The 22,667-nt window shown below is 38.0% G+C and overlaps 1 protein-coding gene across 9 annotated transcripts in view; it reads left to right on the plus strand.

Annotated features, from left to right (window-relative positions):
- Nucleotides 1–22,667, plus strand: part of adgra1b (adhesion G protein-coupled receptor A1b) — a 156,044-nt gene that overhangs the window by 52,189 nt on the left and 81,188 nt on the right. For 6 of the 9 annotated variants that reach the window (XM_077494791.1, XM_077494792.1, XM_077494794.1 and 3 more), the window contains 5 exons: nucleotides 7,544–7,708; nucleotides 9,828–10,047; nucleotides 11,079–11,228; nucleotides 13,202–13,363; nucleotides 13,577–13,807. In XM_077494791.1, coding sequence (XP_077350917.1) covers nucleotides 7,544–7,708; nucleotides 9,828–10,047; nucleotides 11,079–11,228; nucleotides 13,202–13,363; nucleotides 13,577–13,807 — 928 coding nt within the window. Of the gene's footprint in view, nucleotides 1–3,969; nucleotides 3,976–4,507; nucleotides 4,516–6,834; nucleotides 6,964–7,543; nucleotides 7,709–9,827; nucleotides 10,048–11,078; nucleotides 11,229–13,201; nucleotides 13,364–13,576; nucleotides 13,808–22,667 lie in introns of those variants that run through there. The other 3 variants (XM_077494799.1, XM_077494800.1, XM_077494798.1) reach the window with 3 other exon arrangements.

Genomic DNA, 22,667 nt, shown 5'->3' on the forward strand with positions numbered 1-22,667 from the left:
CGGTGATCTCAGGCAATTATACCCTTTTTTATTTAGTTAAAGTTGAAATGTATGCTGAAGGAAAAAAAAATACTAAATTGCTCTTTTTCGACCACTAAAATTTCTCTTTATATTCAGCGACTAAAATTGGATTAAAACGAAATTGCAATCACATGACTAAATTATGGCTAAAATTTGAATTCATTTTAGTCAAAAGATTATACCTAAAACTTAATTAAAATGAACACTGTTATATAGTGTAATCTCAACTTGTACTGGCCCACAGTGGCGCGAAATCAGTACATCACAAATCATTCTTTTGAAATGACATCTTTTGATATTGCTGATATTTTATTTACGATCTTGTCAACACAGGCAGACAATTGAGAAAGTTTATGTGCCAAACATGCCTCCAACTTGTCACAAGCTGCTGCAATGTTATGACAAATAAGGTGGGATGACACACATGGTGGAAGCTTGCCAGCTTTGAAAGCTTTTCATCCCACAACCCAGGTAACACTCATATTTGGCTGCTTTCCTGAAAAGGAAGGAGACGAGAACGCAACAAGCCAAGCAGGGAATCAGATCAGAAGCAAGTCATCCCAGCTGGTGTACAGTTAAAAAGAAGAAAAACTATGTACTGTATATATATATATATATATATATATATATATATATATATATATATATATATATATATATATATATATATATAGATCATGCACGATTATCAGCGTCACATTCTGCCATAGCCATGACTCACTTATTGCCACATTGTTTTGATATGTGTCTAAGCAAGACTCTCCAACACTTATCTCTGGATTGATTTTTCATTGCCGACTCAATCGGCCTCTGACCTGCCTTGTCATCGTACCAGGAATTTCCTCAGCCTTCTGCCCGCAACCAGTATTTCTGCCTGAGTCATATGTCTGTCCCTGTCATAAACAAAATGCGACATCTAATGCAATGACATGCTGTTGATTTCAGTGAACCCTCAACATTTTGACAATTTCAACAGGAATGAAGAATTTAAAACTGCATTCACCTTTTAGGCACTAATAAGGAACTTACTGTTTACTTTAATAAATAATGGGGTGCATTACAGTGGTCCCTCACTACTTTGCGGTTCACTTCTCCACTATCTCAGATTTGTATTTGGGTCCAAAATTCATACATTACGCGTTTTATCTTGGGTTGTACCTCGTCATTTTGTGGGTTTTTCAAAGATTATTACCACAATTATATGAATTTTTTAGGTGAGATGTGCTGTAAAAAGTTTGAGAAACACTGCTTTAACTGAATCATATTTGTTACATTTGTTGTGGTCAGTTTTGTTGGTTTGGTTTTGGCTAGATTTTAGTTGTTGTGTACTTGTTGTCATTGTCTGTCTCGTTAAGTTTTATCATGTCCACCTGTGCTTGACATCCCAGTCCCTTGTGTCGTCCAATCAGCTCCGTCAGCCAGGTGTGTTTTGTCCAGGTGTCTCTCATCGTCTCGTCAATTTGTGTGTATTTATGCTGCATTCGAGGATGGTCGGAGATATCAGAGTTGTTTTTTCTCAGTTCCGACCTGAACGTGTTCGAGGCGAAAGTAAACAACCAAAATGGCGGATAGTGATTTTTTATTTATTTATTTTTTTAATTTTGGTTCTTAAAACTAATTTTTGACCCCCAACAAACATACCTTCTCGTAATTCTGCTTCATTTATTGTTTTTTTTAAATCTTATTTCATAAGCATTCCATAGATGTTCAGTAGTTCACCGTTTAATTTCATGCAGGGAGATAGCAGCATACTGTCACGTACGTTGCATTATGTGAAGTTATGTTGAATATTTATGAATGAAGAACGTTATCTAGTTTTATACTTGAGTAAATTGTGTTTTACCATTCACGGTCTGTTTCCAAAGGGGAAACCATTGTAGAATGACGTCACTTGTCATCATTGGTCCTTCATTTTTTCCGACTTCGCAAGTGGAATTTCCTAGTTCAAGGGGGCGTTCCCGTACACACTTCCTGGTTTGAATTTGGAAAAGTCCGACTTCCGACCATCCTCAAATGCAGCATCCGTTCTCTGCTTTCTTTCAGTCCTTGTCGGTCTTGCTAGTGTTTGTTGATTTTTTTTGGAATATTTTTTATTTTTGTTTTTTCAAAGCATCTTGTTTACCTTTATATTGCTTTGAAATTAAACTGTTTTTGAGCCTCACCTCCCGGTTTTCCTGCATCTGCGTCCTCAAACCTGCCTTGCATCGTGACAAAATATTTTTTGTTACTAGTATTACAGATGTACTTTATACAGACATTATATTGTACTATTGTAATGGTAGGTGTAAACATATTTGCCACATGCAATTCTGGTGATGTAACAATGACGATAGGCCAACATGCTGCATTATTCAACAACTGCAATACTACAACAATGATGTCAATCACTGTGCATTGTGGGATTATGTTTTGTTTTGTACATCAGGGATGAGTTTATAAGGGGCGATTGTGTGCAGATGACAACTGGGTGGAGGGGAATGACAGCGTAAGCACTGATGGAAGTGGGTTTTTGTCAGAGTAATCGTCACTAACCGGGTCAAGTACCAACAGACTTCTCCGTCAGTTTTGCTAAGGAATGACGAGAAATTAAAATGGTGGACTAAGCACTGACGGAAGTGGGTTTATTTCCACCAGTGTAATTGTAACTCATCCGGTCAAATACTGACGGACCTCCGAGTTCGTCACTTACGGAAACCCTTTTTATTGATGATTGAAGGGACTGATGGAATACCCACCTCTGTCTGCCGGTCCTAAAATAGTGGTGAGAAAGCGATTACGGAAGTGGGGTTAAAATAAAATAATGGACTGATGATGGCGGAAGGGTGCACAGACCGCTGACAAATGACGGACCAGCAAAATTTTGTAAATTGACCCACCTCTGCTTGTTACCACTGTTGCTTGTAAACATTGCATCATTCATAAGTTGAATTTCATTATTGTTTTTATTCTTTGACAAGCAATTTTGTATTAATTGCATACTAGCATTTGTGCTTCATAAGCAGGGTATTTGACGCGTTTTTTTCCCAGGTCAAATTTGATCGAATTGGCCCTTTTCCGAGATGTGGAATATGGGAAATATTTACCACACCACTCCCTATTTCAATTTGTTGTTGGCAATGTAACTAATGGTGAGTGTGCGCCCTGCTGAGTGGTGTAATAAATGTGTTTAGCACTGTATGTGTGTTGATATAAACAAGAATTATTTAGCAGTTAAATTTGTTGGCAATTAAATTAATTAGCGATTTTTTTTTTTTTTCGCTGACTGCGATGACTCGGCCCTATTCGTTGCAGCACTACATAAGAGGTGGTGAATTTTTCATTGCACTGAAGGCCCTACTCACAATTAGTCGTCGTTAGCCTGTAGTATACACAAATAATGCAATTTGTTCCACCAAGTGGAGCACATGTAGGTCATGTTTGTCTTGGCACCTGAAATGTTTCCCATCTGCAGAAACCCTACAAGGAGCTGGAGCCATTTTCAGGGTGTTGACTGAGTCCAACAAAAACAATTAGCTGTGTCTAAAGCTAACTTCACCTTTTGCTCAGCGCTGCATGTTAAATTGTTGTGTTACAGAACAGTGTGAATTCATTTCTTCATTAAGTAAAAAACAACAACAACACTCCAATCTAAAAGTACGTGTTCTTTAACACATCGTCATCTTCCATGCTTGTTTAACCACAGTGAACAATTGATGAGTCACAGCGGCCCATGTTGGGGTTTGTCACCTTGGATCAATGTCCTCTTAGTCATTAAGCTTCGCCCCGCATGTCCCATCAGACGGGAAAGACTGAATACACAAGATTTAGTACGTGGCTTAAGGCCTGTGTCTGGATTTGTCACACTGTGTTGCAGCAGCGCAAGCAGAGATGCCAAAGTCTCAGTGAAGTGACCTCTTTGAAGGTGAACTCAGCATGTTTCAGGCTATGTATTTGATTGTGTTCGTCCGGCTTTTGGTAAGACGGCCGCACGAAACGTCAAAGCATTATGTAATCTTTTGGCTATACAGATTAAGGCTAACGTGTGTTGCTAACCGTTTTTTGTTTAGTCATTGTTTGGGTGTCTTTCGTTCAGCCTTCAGTTCGTTCCTCACACATTGTGCCATGTAATTACAGTCTATTATTTGCTGCTGCAGCTGTGTTAAGATCATTTGTTTACATTTCTCACAGTGAGCATAACAGCCCCAGACCCCCTGAGGGGCGCGATGGTTCCGCGATGTGGGCTAGACTCCTGCTGAGTAATGGTGTCAGGCCAAACTCCCAGTATTAACTGTACTAGCAGTAGCAGTGGGACCATCCTGTGATTCATGTTTCATTAATCAAACATTTTACAGCCCTGTGGCAAGCTGCAGCAGACACTTTGGATGTATCCCTCTTAATCCCTTCCATTTTTAATCAGCGTAATTTTGTACAAAATGAGGAAGAAATTGGTTGGGAAATGTTGCTGGTGCTACGAAGGTTTTACGCGTCTGTGCTTTTTGTATCTCATCTTAGCAGGTCAGTCTGTCACTTTTTGATTTGGCTTTAAATAGGAGCTTTGTAAAAAAAAACATTTTCTTTTATGTTCCACTTTTTTTTTTTTTTAGGTTTCCTTTTAGGCTTTTAATAAGATAGTTTCATTATTCATTGCTCAACACACTGCAATAATTTTACCCTTTTGCTCAATCCGTAATGTTGATTGCTTAAACTAAACAAAATGAGTGCCTTTCTTAAATGTAATCTTCTTTTCATTTACGGGCTTGTCTAGAATACATTTTGAACATTTGTGTGGGCTTCTAGTAGTGCATGCTAATTCTATTTTGGTTAATTACGGTACATTTTATGCCCATGTAAGTACATAAAAATAGATCAAATAGATTTGCAAATACATTGTTGTAGGTTACAATGCCCAGTTTTAAGTCAGACTGTGAGAGAGGTCTCAGTGGAACAATACTGAGGTTGATCTCATAGGTAACAGTTAGTTACTACAAATGCGAAAACTTTCAAAAGTACTCACATTCTGTAACAATATCATGTCAAAAAAATTGACATAAAAGTAAGAGTACTCATTCAAATAATTACTCAAATAAAAGTAAAAAAGTAAGTAAGTGTATATCAATAGTAAAAATCAAAGATAGATTTACTGGTATGTCCTCCTCACATCATGGAATTTGAAGGCTGTTAAAATTGAAATATCATCACAAAACAATCTTTAAAATGGGTCTAGTATTGGTTCCCAAACGTGATGTGGCTAATCATGAATGTAGATTTAACTCTTGGAAGTGGTATTTCTGTGTTTGTTGTTGTTGTTGTTGTTGTTGTTGTTTTTAATAATGAACACTTTCATAGTAGTTCAAATGAACTATAAAAACAAAAATATCCTTCCTGTGTGTATTTAACCATTATCTCCAAGAGGAGATACAGTCAATAATAAAGTGACACATTGCTGTGCATTCAGTATACATTGTGTATTCTGTAAACAATACATGGCTATACATTCAGCAAACATTGAAAATTAAGTGCATTTTAAAGCTCTCCTGCAGTTTGTATTCAGGCACTTTTTCAATACACTGAGAAAGCTGTGGCTGTCCAACTTAAGTTCCTCTGTAGTGTTTTGTCCCTTGTGTTGAGAGGTGATTAATTAATGGGAACCAGTTTTCATGATATTTACTTTTTTGTGAATGTCAAAGTATGTGCTTTTACAACAGAACATTTCTAAAAAAAAAAAAAAAAAAAAAAGACCAAAGCTGATCTACTCATAGGAAGCCATCACTTATTTTGATTTATGGACAGCAGCAGGTGGATACACAGACTTATTGTACCTTTTGCCATCTAATGGAAGAACATTGTATTTTTCTTCCTTGCGTTGGTGACATAGCTAGATGAAGAAATGTGTAGTTTTGATTAAAAATAATTTTTGGACAATTCAAGTTAAATTGGATAATTTCCTGCAGCACCCCTTTAAAAAATGTGCTCTGAATGCGCACCTTGTCAATTACATGGAAACACTCCTCACTCGGAATTAACGTTAATGTATGACTCATTATCTGAATTGAAATTGAACTTTGAAATTTTGCCTGCACAGAATTAAACGACTTAGTCCAAAAAGTGGTCACCACGCAAAACGTCCTCTGCTCAGTTGTCCATTGCATTGTCAGAAGATATTTTGTAAGATAATTCTGTTAAAGTGGGTAAATGGCATTATTAACAACAATTTTCACAGCCATACTATGGAGTGCAAAAATTTGGGCCACCCAGTTTTTACTGTACCTGTTCAAACAAAGTCTGTTTAGACTTCACTGGAAATGGGGCCAGCTTTTAATCATTTGTTGGACAGAATGACAAATTGAAAGTTTGTTGTCTCGTAAGAAACATTATACAATCAATTTGTTAAACATCAGCACAAATGTTCTTCATGAGTCCGCTGGGTCTTTTTTTTTTCTATAATGGCGCAGTGTTACGGTGTATGTAGGTCACTGCTTGATAAATGTGCCTTTTCCTTTTGCTTTTCTCAAATGACTGATTTCTTCACGTTTTGTTATCTGATGTGTGTGGGTGACCTTTTTTTCTAATAATGTAGGAAAATCACATTGTGTAAAGCCGAGTTGGATGGTGTCCACGGCTTGGCTTGTTTTGGCTGGCTGCAGCAGTGCGCTGGGGGAAGGGGTGACAGAGAGAGAGAGAGAGAGAAACGAGAACATGTACAGTACAAAAAACTGAGGAACACTGGGGTTGCTCCACATACTTTATATTTTTAATCTTGCTCACACAAGATGACTTCTCGCAGTATTTGTGAGTTCACAAACTCGGAGAATACATCTTGTACCACTCCCGCTGATAACTGCTGTTCGGACCAATCATAGAGCGACATTGTGTTTTGGGGGCGGGATATGCAACTGCGACAAAACCAGGAAGCCAGCGCCGACGCCGGAGCTAATAAACAAACCTAACATGGACGAATGGAAGGTACAATTAATTCTGTTTTCGCAGAATTACTCACTGTTTTCTTGCTGAATGTTGAACAGCGAGAGGTGCTTTCTGCATTTCTAGCTGGTAAGATGTTCGTACTTTACCCCCCTTCGACAAGAACGAACACGACATTTTCACCCGTGGCCGTAATTGGTTAAAACAAACGTGTAGTGTCGCATCGTCCAATCAGCTCGGATTATTGTACAGAATGTCCCGCCTTTTCCAGACGAAGTTACTGTGGTACCAGATGTATATGACGCTATTGCCAGCTTAGTAAATTCTGATTTTGATGACAAAATTCTTCTAAATCTTTACTTCCTGCATTTTATGATCACTTCATCCTTAAAATAATCCAAATCCACCCAAAAATCATGTCAACGCTCAAACTTGGTTAACCCTAAACCCCTTGTTAAGTCTCATTTAAACTCTTTATAAGCGCTACCTCTTCACTGCGGCTTTTACATCAACATAACATGAAAAGAGACTATTTTGGAGGTACAAGGTGCCAGCCAACACCAATAATATCAAATGTACATCAAATCAAGCTTGATGACTCTTGTTTTTACTCCTCCACCAGTGAAGTCATCCTCGCCAACATCGACGTGGGCCTTGCTGGCACCTGGGAGTGTCTAGTGACTAGTTCCCGTGGCAACAGTTCTCAGCAGATGGAAATAGTTGTCCTGGAGATGTCCGCGCCGTATTGCCCTGTTGACCGAGTCACCAATAACAAAGGGGAGTTCAGGTGAGTCACCTCTTGACTGATCTGTCTACGTCATGAAAATATTTTTTAAACAGTATGCTTTCTTCTTCACATCTATCGTAATGTGGTAGATTCATTTATTTTACTCATGTATGGATGTAAGGGATGAAGCCCCACAAATGGTAAGAACATGGGAGGACTTGTTCATTTGCTATTTTGCCTGAATAAAAATGTACACCACGACTCTCCTATTACCAGTAAAGCCCACCACATCTTTTCTTGCCACGTGCAGCTGTCAGCCTCTGTACTTCTTTGCATTCCTCCACTGCATAAGCACACAGACTCAGCGTTACTTGGAGCACTGGCGTAATGGGATAGAAAATGAAACTTTTTAGTTTGGGACTGCAGTATTTTAATTCCATTTATTTCCAGGTAGTGGCAAGAGCAAGGAAATGCTTGAGCACCCTAGAGCACATGATGGCCCTTACTGTATGTATTGTACAGTAGTTGTTGCCAAGTGATGAGGTCATTACATAGGAGTTCCTACCTGCCTTCAATGAAGCTATTCAGTTGCCAATCTATAAACAGTATAACGATGCTGACATAAAATGAGGGTATTTGATCTAAATTATAACCTTCCACCAAATATTTTTTGTAATTTCCTGTACTGAAGTGGATAAACAGGAGCTTTCCATAGGGAACAGTGTCCGGCGTAAAAACTCAATGAAATCATGTAGCAGTCACTCACCTGACATTCCTGCAGGCAGCCTCTCTATAGGTGCTTTCTGATTGGGACCAATCAGTTGTGTGGTGGTCTCACTTTCACCAAATGTTCCGCTTCCAGCTACCTTGAACAGGATACACAGTATAGAAAATATTGGATGATCTCATTGATGGGAGGAGCCAAAAGTCCACTACTGTCTTTTCAAGTGTATATGAACTAAATAATGACTAAACAAATTTTGCAAATTATACAATTTGCTAAGAACAGGGATTATGACATTACCATCTGTTGCATTAAGAGAAGAACCATGTTGGATCTCCCATCTTCAGTACTCTCTAGAGATCTTGACGTCACGTGACTATTCTCACGTCCCCCCTCTGGCAGGAAAGTACCAGTGGCACGTTTATTCATCAACTTTTTGTCCAAAGAATTCACACTCACTTTGATTAAAAGGACATGATATACATGCGCAAGACAGACGGGTTGGATGATATTACCGTTGTCTATGAAGCTCCAGGATTGCTTTTTTTTCCCAACTGAGTGATGACTGGTACATTGAATTCTCCCTCACTTACACGATGAGTGCTTGCATATGTGATCATACAAAGAGGCTTTACAATGTTGTACAATCCGGGTTGATTTCCCGTTGATGTGCGGTCAAAATGCCATTTAAATTTCACACAAGGTTTGTAAGTTATTTACCTTGCCGTAACTACATTAGCAACTTAGCATCTGCTGTGTCGCCTGGCGCCATCATTTTTTATGCTGTAAAAAGTCTTCTTTCTGCTGTTTAACTGTGTAATATCTATTAATCAGCAGCAGCAGCACAAACGAACAAAACAGATTTCCCCCACATTCTGTGTGTGGTAGGAGGCTAGCTTCACACCAATTAGCATCAGCTGGTTCAGCCACTGTATACAAAGTGCCCAATCACATCTTTCGCCTTCATTTAATAATCGAGCTACCTAACAGATTCAGTAATTGACTCACTTGGTATGAAGTGATCGCTACAAAAGTGATATCTACCACGATAAGGAGGATCCCATTTCCTCCGTCTTGTTCATGGCCCTTTTTATGGCTGCTATGGACCATTGGCTACGCATTGGTTCCTCTTTTGGTAGCCTGGAGAATATTATATCCTTTTGCACATTCTCGTTATGGCACCTGGTCCACAACAGCTGTCTATCGTGGCAAAAGTGTGATGTTTGTCATTTACTCAAAGTAGCAGACACATTTTCTATCCTGCCAAAATGGTGGCGCTAATGCCTATTTTGGGATGTGTGATGTCAAGGTCAGGATCTCTATAGCCTCGTAATTCAAGCAACACTTTCTCTCCAATCATCATCTGCCAATTTGTTCTCACCATTTCTATAGGTTATTCCTTTGTGAATGTACTTAACCCATAACACATTACAATATTTGATATTTTAATTGCAGGTGGCCAAAGACTCTAGCAGGCATCTTGGCTTTCTTACCCTGTGCTCCCGCCACCTTTGGTTCTGCCCCTCACCCATCGGGTAGCACTCTGCAGACCTCCAGCCATAAGGAGAAGAAGGCATGGCGGCGCTGTGACCGGACCGGACGGTGGGCTGAAGAAGATTACACTCAGTGCCCTTATGCCAGTGAACTCACACGTGTGCTACATGAGCTCACCCAGGTATCAATAAAAAGTTATTTGAAAACATAGCAAATTTTTATTAATCACGTTCTATCACTTGGTTTTCTAAATCAAACTGTGCAGTTTGGGTTGGTTTTGCTTTTACTATCTGCTTTTACAGTCATTATCTACTATTCAAAGCTCGTAGAAACAATATTCAGTTTGGGGGAATTGGTATGCTTTGCTGTGCTATACTAGTGTATACATTAACACATATTAATTTGTTTAGTTCAACTTGGCATTGTATATCCAAGCATTCAGTCACATTTTGCAAATTGGTAGTTACAGTAAAAAATTATATTTGCTGGAATTTCTGGATTCCAAGTTCTGTACTCAATGAAATTGAATTTATCTCTAGCCTGCAGACTTGAGCTCTGTTCATGTCTTCTTGATACCACATGTCCAATCATTTTCAATATGGTAGCTGTGTACTTTGTCACAATAAAAACTGCCAGGACCCCCACATTTTACTGTATATGGTAAGTTCAAATACATTTTGAGGGTCATTTAGCCTACCAGGTTATTAATTTCAAAGCGGTTTGACGACATATTATGATCTTACCTTGAGATCTAATGACCTTGAGATCTAATGAAAAAATCTATCACTGGAAATTGAGCATCCCTTACAACTTTACAACCAGGCAAGCTAACGTGGCTTGCTCTTGATTATAAATTACCAGCACTTTGTGATTAAAAGAAATAAACATAAAGGCTAATGTAACCCTAAATGTGAGCATGTTAGTTATAAATAAATAAATAAAGAAAGAAAGAAATAAAGAAAGAAATAAATAAAAGGTCATATTATTTGATCTACTCAGAAATAGGTAGAGAATTACTGGTAGCTAACAGACTCATACTTGAAACAGATGATTCAAACTGACTGACTGGGGTGATTTTCTTGAACTCATGATGTCAAGGTAGAAATAAAGACAACCTTGTGTCACATAGAATCACATTTTTATGTAAGTGTTACTAGAACCCAGCCAAGTTTTTTAATAACATACTTCAAAATCTGCTTCCTCTTATGACAGATAACCGTCAACACCACCAATGCTCAGCCTTTGGGCCAGCAATTAGTGGCCTTCACCAGCAGGGCAGCTCACTTTACTGACGTCATGGACGTCATCTTTGTGACACACCTAGTTGAGAGACTCACCAGGCTGGTAAAGAAGCGAAAGGAAGTAAGTGTGAACAGGAAAAAAAATGTGATTGTCCTTGTAACATGGTACATATGAACAAAATTGTTGGTACCCTGCTGTATGCTGTCAGTAGACTGCATATTTTAGGTCCTTCTGAAGGTGTTAAATATGATTTAGATCAAGACACATTGAATGTCACTTGCATGTTTATTATGATGATGATGATGATAATTATTATTATTATTATTATTATTATTATTATTATTACCGTATTTTCCGCACTATAAGGCGCACCTAAGAGCCTTCAATTTTTTCAAAAGCTGACCATGCGCCTTATAGTCCAGTGCGCCTTATATGTGGATCAATATTGAGCCACAAGAGGTCTCGCTGTCATGATGCTATCGGTGACCCTGCACGATCGGTGACGCGCATGCGCAGAAGATCCCGCCATCTTGGATCGCTAGCTAATACAAATACTTTACCTCAGAGAAATTAATAAAACAGCTGTTTATTTATTTTGGGAGTGAATGGAGTTGTCAGAAAGCTGGTTTGTAATCTATTCATAAAGTTTAACTGACCTATCTGATTGTTTTGTTGACATTCCCATGAGCGCAGCACCAGCTAATGGATGCATAACGTAACCCCAGCCTCTACTGTAGTGCCGTATATATGGAAAAAGTTTTAATATATGACATTCATTGAAGGTGCGCCTTATAGTGCGGAAAATACTGTATTGTTATTCTTATTATTATTCTTATTATTATTATTATTATTATTATTATTATTGTTGTTGTTGTTGTTAGTATTATTATTATTGTTGTTGTTGTTAGTATTATTATTATAATTATTATTATTATTGTTGTTGTTGTTGTTGTTAGTATTATTATTATGATTTGTTGTTGTTGCTCTATGCAGGGTACAACAAACTCTCAGGACGGTCTAGACATATTGGAGCAAAGTTGATTGATGTAGTTGCCGATATGTGGACATCTTAGCACTGTACAATTGTGTTGATGTGTACCTCTATACCTCACCATTGATTCATGTATGCCAACATAATGAATAATCTTTAAAATTGCTATATTTTAAAGGAGCTATATAAATCCAGTACAATTGTTGTGTTTCTGCCAGCAGTTCCAAATGAAACTGTCTTTCTCCATGCTCTTTACAACCATCAAAAAGCACTCGCATTGTTAGGCCCTATCCTTTTTGTGAGAATGGGTATTTGTTATAAACTGTCTGGAAGCAGGGATTTGTCATTTTGTTAGAAACAATCAGCTTTGCTAGCTCATACAGCGACAACAGTGTTTTTTTTTTAACAAATGGCATGATTGAACAAATAGAAAAAGACATCCGGAGAGAGACAGCTGTGACTTTCTAAAAAGTCATTCCAACTGGGTGTTTCAACCTTAATTGACCACAGAAATATAAAGTTATCGCCTTCTCCATTTCGTCTCTGCCACGGTGCCATCAGACCAGAATGAAAATTATAATATGAGAAAGTTGTGCCTTGTTTTGCTCAAGTTAACTTATCTTACAAATTTGGCTTTAGAGGCAATCAGAGGCCCCAAATCACACTGAATGTCAGGTAGTGCTGAGCTTAACTCTCACATGTCCAATTAGCCCTAACGGGTCACAAGGGAAAAGCTATTATTAGGGGATATTTGAAGTATATATCTCTTAAGACGAGGCAGTGGAGGCCACACACATTAATCTAATGAGAAATAGTCAAATGAAGCAACAATGAAAAGTACAGTACGTAAATAGCAAGCTGCCATCCCAGGGAAGCAATTAAACCCCTTTGGAGCTACTAATCTAAATTAAATCTCTCGGTAATGAATGAAGCCACTGTTCCTTCCTTCACAATTGTGATTCCAAATTATAAATGTGTCTATTGTTGACCTCGGTGATGAGCATGGTCTATCAGACTCTTTGTGTCCCAACCTTTATGTACATTTAAAATATAAATTTGCACATGCATACTTTTGAATGGATGTCTTCTTATGTCTCATCAGCTGGGGGACTATATTTCAGAGATAGCCAGCAACATGATGCTAGTAGAGGAGCATATCCTGTGGATGGCCCAGAACGAAGCGAGAGCATGCACTCGGATTGTTCAGTGTGTGGAGCGCATCGCTGACTTGGCACTGACTGGAGACAATCAGGCCATTTCTAAGGTATGATTAAAGAAAAGTAATAAATAAGCAGATTCTGACTGCAACACTGACATTAAAACACGTTATTGTTGTGTATTAATTGGCTGGTCCGCTATAATGTGTGACTTTTAGCTTGGTTGACGTCTCGTTAGATATTCTGCCCATCTTGTGTTCTGTCTCCCCCAATTATTCTTATTTGCCTTTTTACTTATCATGTCACATGTCTTTTCTCAGGTCTCCGCTAACATAGCTCTGGAGGCCTTTCTTATACGACCCTCCAACTTTCTTGGCTTGTCTTGCACTGCACTCCAACAGCCTCCATTGTCTACCACATCGACCTTACTTGAAAGCCACGTCCCCAAGAACACGGATACAAGAAGGGAACGTGACACAATGGGCGAATCGTTCCTCAACTTTAAATGCGACACAATAAATCGAGGCTCACCTGCCAGTCATCTCAGCATGGTAATGTTTGAAAATCTGCTCTTCCTTTATTTTTATGTCTTTTGATTGCAAAATTATAACTCAGTTCAGGATACCCGGCCTAACTACTCCTATTTCTGGCTCACTGGTATTTTCTTTAAGCAGCATGGACTAAGAATATTAAAGGTATGCTGTTGGTATTGCCATGGTGACCATACCTTCTTTAGTGATCTGTATTATCAGTGGACTTGCAGAAACATCTAGAACCAAATTTAAAATTAAAAACAGGTGCACTGCAATTTCGCTGACAATAAATTATACAATCACAACATGAACTAAACTCTTTATAACAAATGTAATCACTAGTCAATCTGGTTGTGTTAGCATTTAGCATTAGCTATGTTTCCATCATTGAATGAGTATTTCTGTGAATGTATGAGATGTCACCTCAGGTCACCTGCCGAACGTGAGTGAGTAACAGTACATGCTTTTTTGCTTCTTCACACAGCTGTGATCGTTAATGGAATCTCCCCCCCCCCCCATTGTAACTTTACAAACACGTCGCCAGAAACACTCAGCTCACATTCGGTCTGGCTACATTTCCCATGATTCTTGAACACGGAAGCAGGAAGTAGTTCTAATACCGAAATGATGCAAAGTAAATAGGAAGGAAGTCAACAGTTTAAATTCCTTTTTAATTGGTTTATCGTATGAATTGCTATGTCGACTGTGTGATTGGCATGCACGTGGCCCAAAAATTTGGTTTGCTAGCTGTACTATAAAAAAACAAACAAACAAAAAAACAGGACACCGGGAAGTGAGACAAAACAATGGGTCTGGCGATATCTGGTCACCCGAAGCTGTGTTAATAATATGTGTGTATAATATGCACATTTTTTTTTTTTTTCTAATTTCAAAATAATGTGACAATCGCAGTACATTCATTGGTTTACCTTCTTTAGCTTAGCTTTGGAGACAAAAATGTCCCACAGTCATGTGCAAGCACATGTAATGTATGTTGGGTTCGCTTCCCCGCCTGGGAGACCACATTTGTTTGTGTGCGTGTTTGTGTGAGTGAGTGACAAACCCCCCCCCAAAAAAACAAACATGCAATGTATGTTTAAAAATGGGAAGTAATACATCATTCACTCATTTATTAGCTTGCTAATAAATTAAACATCTTGTGTCGATCTATTAAAAAATCAACAACTATATAATTTATTACCTTGCTACAAGTATACCCCTATGTGCTGTGTGCCTATGAAAATTGTCCTGACAAGATGACACTCGTTTCAGTTTTGACAAGACATGACAGATCAGCTTGTGATAAGGTTTGGGGACAGATGACAGGGCTGTTCATGGAACTGTTATTTGGGTGTTAGAGAATATTCTTTGTGTACGACCTTGTGCTTGTCACTTTAAATCTGCTCAATCCTCATGACACCATCCTTTGCCCTTCCATGTGACAAATATCTCCTTAGCAGGCAATATCTTTCCCAGAAGAACTGACTAAAAAATCCAGTTCTTGTGGTCGATGTGCTGCTGTACAGAATTTTCCAAGTTTTCTGCTTAACAGCTAGTTCATTTTTGGTAATTAAATAATTGATGTGAGAGAGTAGATGTTTGTATGCTGGTCTGCCAAGACCGAGTCAGTGGACATTTATGTGCTACTGGGCTTATTCCACTTCTCTAATCTTCTCTGGTGAGACTGTCATGTCTCTGTGCTTTGGCAGCAGCTTAAGTACTTTGCTACATTTTACCTCAGGGCTATTCATGCAACAGTGTGTGCATGTTCGTGCAGGCTTACAAGTCACACTTGGTCAGGACAATAATGTAACACTAAATAATTATTCCCAACGTCCCCTCTTTAATGTTTCCAGATGAACTTTAAAATAGGAGGCTGAAAAATTATTATCTCTAGAGGGGACTAGATATAAGGAGGTGCAACTTAAATGCTCCTGAATTTGCTAAGCTGTTGTCTCACAGGAGAAACAGTGATGGGATTAATGGTGTTAGAAATAAATGACATTAATTATTTTCAGTAACACGTAATGTAATTTATTACTTTTTTCAATTATGAAGACACCTTTTAAATGATGATGGTTGACTGAAGTAGCGGAAAATTTCTCTGTAAGACAGTCAGAGGTAGACATTATTTTTCAGGAAAATATATATATTTTTTCTTTTTTCAAAGTATTTTTCCACATCAGTGTCCACAAAATTCAACATATCTCTCCCTGATAACTAATTACATTCATGAAGAAGTAATTAAGTTACTAATTCAATAACTTTTTGCTTAAAGTTTGTATTAATTTGAACAAATTAAATAACTGAAAGTAATTTGCTCAACATTGGGCAGATGTGGCGCAAATTACTTACTACCCTTTATACATGCTGTTTTTCCAAATTTGTATTTTTTTATTTTTTTTGTGATAACACCCATTCGGACAGTGCACAGTAAATTATGTAGAGTCAATTTGTATTTAGATAGGGAGCAAATAGACTCAGTTTTCAAGTAATATTTACACTTGGAAGAGAGTAAAAGAAAGAATTGGAAAAAATAAAAGTGACTCAAGGTAGGAACAAACTCACGATCTTCAGTTTGGGAAGTAGGAGGAACGTAGTCTTCCAGTCTCCCATGCTGAATCGCAACCCTTGAGTCAGTTTTATTTATTTTATATATATATATATATATATATATATATATATATATATATATATATATATATATATATATATATATATATATATATATATATATATATATATATATATTAATTTTACTCTCTTCCTCGTGTAAATCTTAGTTTACTCTAAAACTGAATCTGTCTGGTCCATATCTGAATAGAGTCAAAATGTACTCTAATATAGTCAAATTTACATTACAGAATTTCCAATGTCTAAATAACTGAGTTATTTCACGAGGCTACTAGAAGAGAACCAACCAACCTACTTAAGTACAGATACATCATTGTATATATGAAAGTTAATATTATGAAAATATCTTGCTTATTTTGGTGACAATTACATGATGGAAAAGGGAACCTGATATCAAATTAAATCTCTGTCTCAGCTGTTTTTGCAATAGGAAAATCAAGCATGCAGGTTCAACATCCCTCGCCCAGCCATTCATCTGCATGGAGCCTTCCTTGAAGCTCATTAGCCGTTTCTCCACTGCTTAAGATAAATTTATTGCACGGCCTGAGAAATTTTCACTTGAATAAACACGTCTTCACCTCGGTTCACAAAGCCTTGGGCAAAGTTACGGCCATTTCACTTCATCCACCTCCTTTGGATTCCGTTGCATGCACTGATAGCCAGGTAATTGCATTTTGACCAAATTGCATACCGAGTTATTCCTGAGGTGGAACAAAGGCACGTGTCTTTAGAGTCCTTGCAGCAAAAAAGCAAATGAAGCATATGAGTGCTTTTGCCTTAACATTATAGAGCTGTAGTGCAAAATTATTCCCCGCGTGTCACTGGTATATAATCCTGCTATATGAATGTCCAACCTGTCGTCTCATTCTGAGTTTTGCCTTTTAGTGTGTCGTCTGTTTCCTTCCATCTGCAGTGCATCCAGTATGTTACTCCAAAGCAGCCTTTAAAGAGACTGGTCTGCTTCTGTAGACCACTTCCAGAATGAATAGATAGTTGTGGGTATTTTCCTCACCATAGACTATCCCCAGTGGAGGCGTGACATTTGCATAATGGCAAACGGTCATGTTTCCTCTGTTTTGACAGTCTACATACTGGTGGAAAGTAAACAATGCCTCAGGGTACTGTGACTGAAGTTAAGCACAGTGGAATGGGTGATGTCACATGCTGCCTCCATGTGGGCACTCGGGATGATGTAAACAATGACAACAATGGGCAAGGTGTAGGAATGCAAACTTGTCAAATGTTTGTGTCCTAGCAGCAGATAAATATATCAGGCATTGGCTACCCTGAAGTCTAATTCAGCTGAAGTCCGGTATTGGAACGTTAGAATCTATGATATTTCTTCATTAGCCACCTTTCTTAAGGTCTTGTTATTGTTCATCAGCACAGCCAATTTATCTGTCTTTTTCAGTAACAAGTTCACATTTCCCATAATCACAACGCACAGGAGACTTGTATCTCTATTTCTTCGCTAGCTGCTTAGCGTAGCTTTGCTCCAGCTCTGCGGCTTCTTCCGTGCCTGAATTAATTCCATATCCGTAGGATATACAAGCTGTATAGCAAGATCTCCTGATGAAACTAAACTCACTAAAACTGCATTTAAAAACTAAACGCACACGGAGCTACTGAAAAGGCTGACACTTGCATCAGCGCTGTTGATCAAAGATCAGGGAGCGCTCAGTAAATGTAGCCTATAAAATGAGGCTAATCTTTCCCAACTGTTAGAATCATGTTCTGATTCTTTTTATCTTTTCCAAAACATATGGGAAGGTCCTCAGCAATTACTGAGGGATCTCTCGGGACAAGATACAAGTGTAATTGCTGTCTAGCTGTCACACGCAAGCATGTCTGTCTTGATGTGCGATTAGTCGACATTTGGAATGTGGGAAGTAACCTTTCTGAAGGTTATATGGCATTAAAAACACACTAATCCTCATTTTCTATCTAGTATCTGTATCGTGTGTTTAGGCTCATCCGGCAATCATAGAAAGCATACAGTCAAACAACCATTCACCCTTATGGACTATTTAGAGTCTTATACGGAAATGGATGGTTGGATGGAATAACCTAGCATGCCTGTTTTTGAAACGTGTGAGAAAACATGAATACCCACAAAGAACAAAAGGAACATACAAACTCCACACAGAAAGGTTAAAGCCAAAATTGGAACGCAGAACCTTTGACTCTAAGGGAAATGTGGAAGCCAAATACACCAACTTGCCGCCCTTTTAAAATGAATTGGCAGTGTGGCTAATCAACTCCTCCTGGGTGCCTTTCCTTACAGGGTACTTCTGTGCCCTGCCATGTTGTGGTTTTCATGTGTTTGTTGGGTTTTGGGTGTGTCTGTGGGTACGATCATGGGGATGGGGGGGCTTTTTCTTCCTTTTATTTTATTGTATTATGGATGTCCAGCACTTTGAGTTGCATTTTAAATGTATGAAAGGTGCTATATAAATAAAGTTGATTGATTGATTGATAATCAGAAACATGTCAGTTCACATTATCAGTAAAATAAATTCTCTTGGACTGGACATACTGGCCTCAATGGCGGCCACTCAGTGTACTGAAGACATTTGAAAACTACAACAACAATGTGGTCTTCAATGGGGTTTGTGTCTTTCAATCTACACAGAGCAGCCACATTTTGACCACTTGCAAATTCTGATACACAAAACACATCATAGAAGTATTAGTTTCGAATGTTATTTATTGTTGTTGTGGTTTCCCGATGTGTTTGGGTGTACTGCCTCATAATGATAAAAGATAAAATAGTTTTTTAAAATGCCTAATTTTCTAACTGGTATGAATATAAAATGGCACAGCAGTGGCAGTAAACAAAATGTGAAAAGAATATTTTTCTCCACTAAAAAGGCTTTTTTTTTGTGCTAAGGGTGTGAACTCTGCATGAGATGCATTTATTTGTATCAGGGGTGCATCAATAAATGCACCCTATTCATACAAAATAGCCACACTCCTTTCACTCCTTCAGTCAGCCTAAATACTCAATGAACAACATGATGTGAATGCTGCACTGCTGAACTTGCACAGATGGATTAGATTTTTTGGATTTAGGTTTTGGCCAAGTGATGATGTGACCTTGAGCAATGTGTCTGTTTTTCAGTCACAGTTTTTCCTTCCTGCTAATCAGTGATGAAAGTGCAATGACTACAAACTTGACAGTTTTTTGAAATACTGTTATATGACAGATTTTTAGGTGAATTGACAGACTCTACATTTTCTCTCTTATTTAGTGTTTTAATGGGGAAAATAAAACATTATTATAGAGTATAGCACTGCAAGACTCGGTAAGCATTCATAAATCACACAACTCAATGTGCAGTTTGCCATCAAGCTATGCCTACAACCCAAAAAAAATTACATTTTCATCATTGGCATCCCACTGGCCCAGTGGTCTCATCTACCTTTCCTTTTCTCATTATGTTACTTGACATTTTGACTGGCTGATATAAATAAATACTGCCTTGTTACAACTCGTCTCCTAGGTGTCTAAGCATTCAGACTTGATTCTTGCACCATTCTGCAGTTTAATGAATTAATCCTCTGGGTGTGCATCACATTTTTAAAACATTTTTGTTGGGAGCGAGTAGCAACACAGACACAGTCAGCAAAGTCGCCGGCTCAATAAAACTGCAGCAGTGCATGAAGGAGCAACTCAAGTATCGGCATCATGACACTGATATTGATCAGACCAATACCAAGATCAGAATATTATATCAATATTATTGTTATTTGGTTTGAACTGCCCACCACTGATATATTGAGGTTTTTTTTTCTCGATATCACAAAATGGTGGACATGTGCAGCAGCTTTAAGTATTTAGTAGAATAAAAACATTGAGGTGATTTTTGCAAGCAATTACAGTATGACAAAAACTCTGTCAATTTCCAATTACATCTGGACGTAACTATTTTTACAGAATAAATATGATAAAGATTCCAATGAAAACCAAATGTTTAAGTACACACGTCAAGCTGTGACACTATTAAAAAAACAAAACAAAAAACATGAGTACTAGTATTATGGGATTAATTTATTAATTTAAAATACATCAAATGAGATTATGACTAATTATACAAGGTTTTGACCTTCATGGGTGTACGAAAATGTCACTGTTAAATTATATTGTAAGATTAAATGTTCCAGTGTGAAGATGAAAAGTAATTAGCCAGTTATATGCTATGGAAATATACAGTAGATACCAAATCATGAATGCGGACCATTATTATCATATCGTTAATGATTCACATGTACTTTAATATTGACACATAAGTCGGTTTGTCAGGAAATTATGAGTACAATTTCTGACACTACATAATACAGATGATAGAGAATGCTGTTTAGTTTTATTTGAAACACCAGAAAATCATTTGTTTGATTAATGTTTGCCTTCAGTTGCCATCCCACTACAACTAATTTCACTTTTGTTTGGAACTGATTAAGAAGTAATTATCCCAAAATCACACAAGTATATGTCAATTTCCTCTATTTCCCAAGTCAGTTGGCACTGTTTTTGAACTGCCTTGCAGATTGTACGGTTCATGGAAGGTAGCAGTTTGGAACAATATTTACTACTTAAGGCCTTCCTTGCCATTGACAGGTAATTAGTAGAAGCCTGTAGGCTGAACGAGTAGTGCATCCCCACCTCTTTTTCCGCAGACAGCCTTTCTTTGCTCCACAGAGCTTCACTGCTTTTTAATTGCACCGTGTGGGTGTGTGTTTATGTACTTATTTTTCCACTTGAGGGCTGGTGGAACTTGATGTATTTTTGCATTATGGTGTGAGGGTTTGGATGTGTGTATGCATCAGCTGGCCTCCAGGTTAAGTCTCTATCTGGGGACAGTGTTGCAGCAGAATTGAGCCAGCAGCTGCCGCACAGTAAAGGGAAGCGCAGGCATCTGAAACAACCAAATATGACCCAGTTTATCTTGATTCAGTAAACATGGCGCTTTATGAATATGAATGTTTAATGTTGTGATAATTTGCCTCTAATTGGGATATGTTAGGACTCAATATGCACAGTTATCTCTGAAGAAAAGTAGGATTAGTAACTTGCGCATTTACTTGTTGACCGGAGAGTTTGTGTGGCAAGATCACAGATGATGAAATTGTTTGACCCGTGTTTGACAAGCAAGATACATGGAGTTAATTACATGGGTGTTAAACTGGAGTCAGATGTCTGATTAAAATGACTCTGGCTCTTAAGATTGTGCAGCCATAAAAGACTGTATTAGTTCATTTCAATGAAAAGGGAAGTGCTAATTTGTGACTTTCATGTAATCATGCTTGTAAATTGCTATATATTCATTGATGGTGTTTAATTCATAATATAACCTAATATTCAACCACATCAGCCCTCATGCAGGGGTGGGCCTTAATACTCTTGGACCCATGAGAATAATTAGTCGTAGCGATCATGTTCTGGATGTCTGCTGCTCAAAATATTCTTAGCACGCAGCAATGAGAGGTATTTAATACTAAATGTGTCATAGTACAAGGCAGAGGATAAGTAGAGAAACAGGAAAAAAAAATGTTATTTGGTGTTAGGTGACAAATAATTCGGGTGTGAGGCAGACTGAGCTGAAAGTAGTAAGACTAAATGGCAGATATTCCAAAATCCCAAATACCAGGCGTTAAATTGCATGTTCACTCGAACACAATGCATGTGCTGTTGAGGTGGAAAACTGGTTGAGGCCACTTTATTTAAAAGAACGTTTGGCGCTTTGGATTGCCATGGAAAAGTAGGAAAGTTTGGGAGAGCAACAAAACGTTACTGAACTAAACTACCGGTAAGTGCAATTTCTAAAGAAATTGCGTGGGAATGCTGAAAGCACATTGAGAGATAAATTCTGAAATTATAACCTCCTGGTTACTGGACAATGCACTTTACCAACTGTGCCACCGAGCACTATCAGACACCTGGTAACGATGATAAGTTATATGTATGAAAGTGGGCGTGGAAAGTGATACTTAGAAAAAGTTCAATGACTGTCCCATTGAAAATGAATGGGGAAAAGTTGATATTAAATGCATAAATTGTGCAAATACTGTAAGTAATGTGGAATCAGACGATATATATTCCGCGAGGTGTGAATTTTTGAAGCTAGTTGAAATTTGAACAATGTAAATTGGAAGTATTATGTGGGAGTTGTTAGGCGGCAAAAAGTGTGGAGAATAAAAATCATAATAACATATGTGGGAATGCTTCAACATTCCCACAATTACA

Source organism: Festucalex cinctus, chromosome 14, assembly GCF_051991245.1.
Source record: "Festucalex cinctus isolate MCC-2025b chromosome 14, RoL_Fcin_1.0, whole genome shotgun sequence".
Classification (NCBI taxonomy): Eukaryota; Metazoa; Chordata; class Actinopteri; order Syngnathiformes; family Syngnathidae; genus Festucalex; species Festucalex cinctus.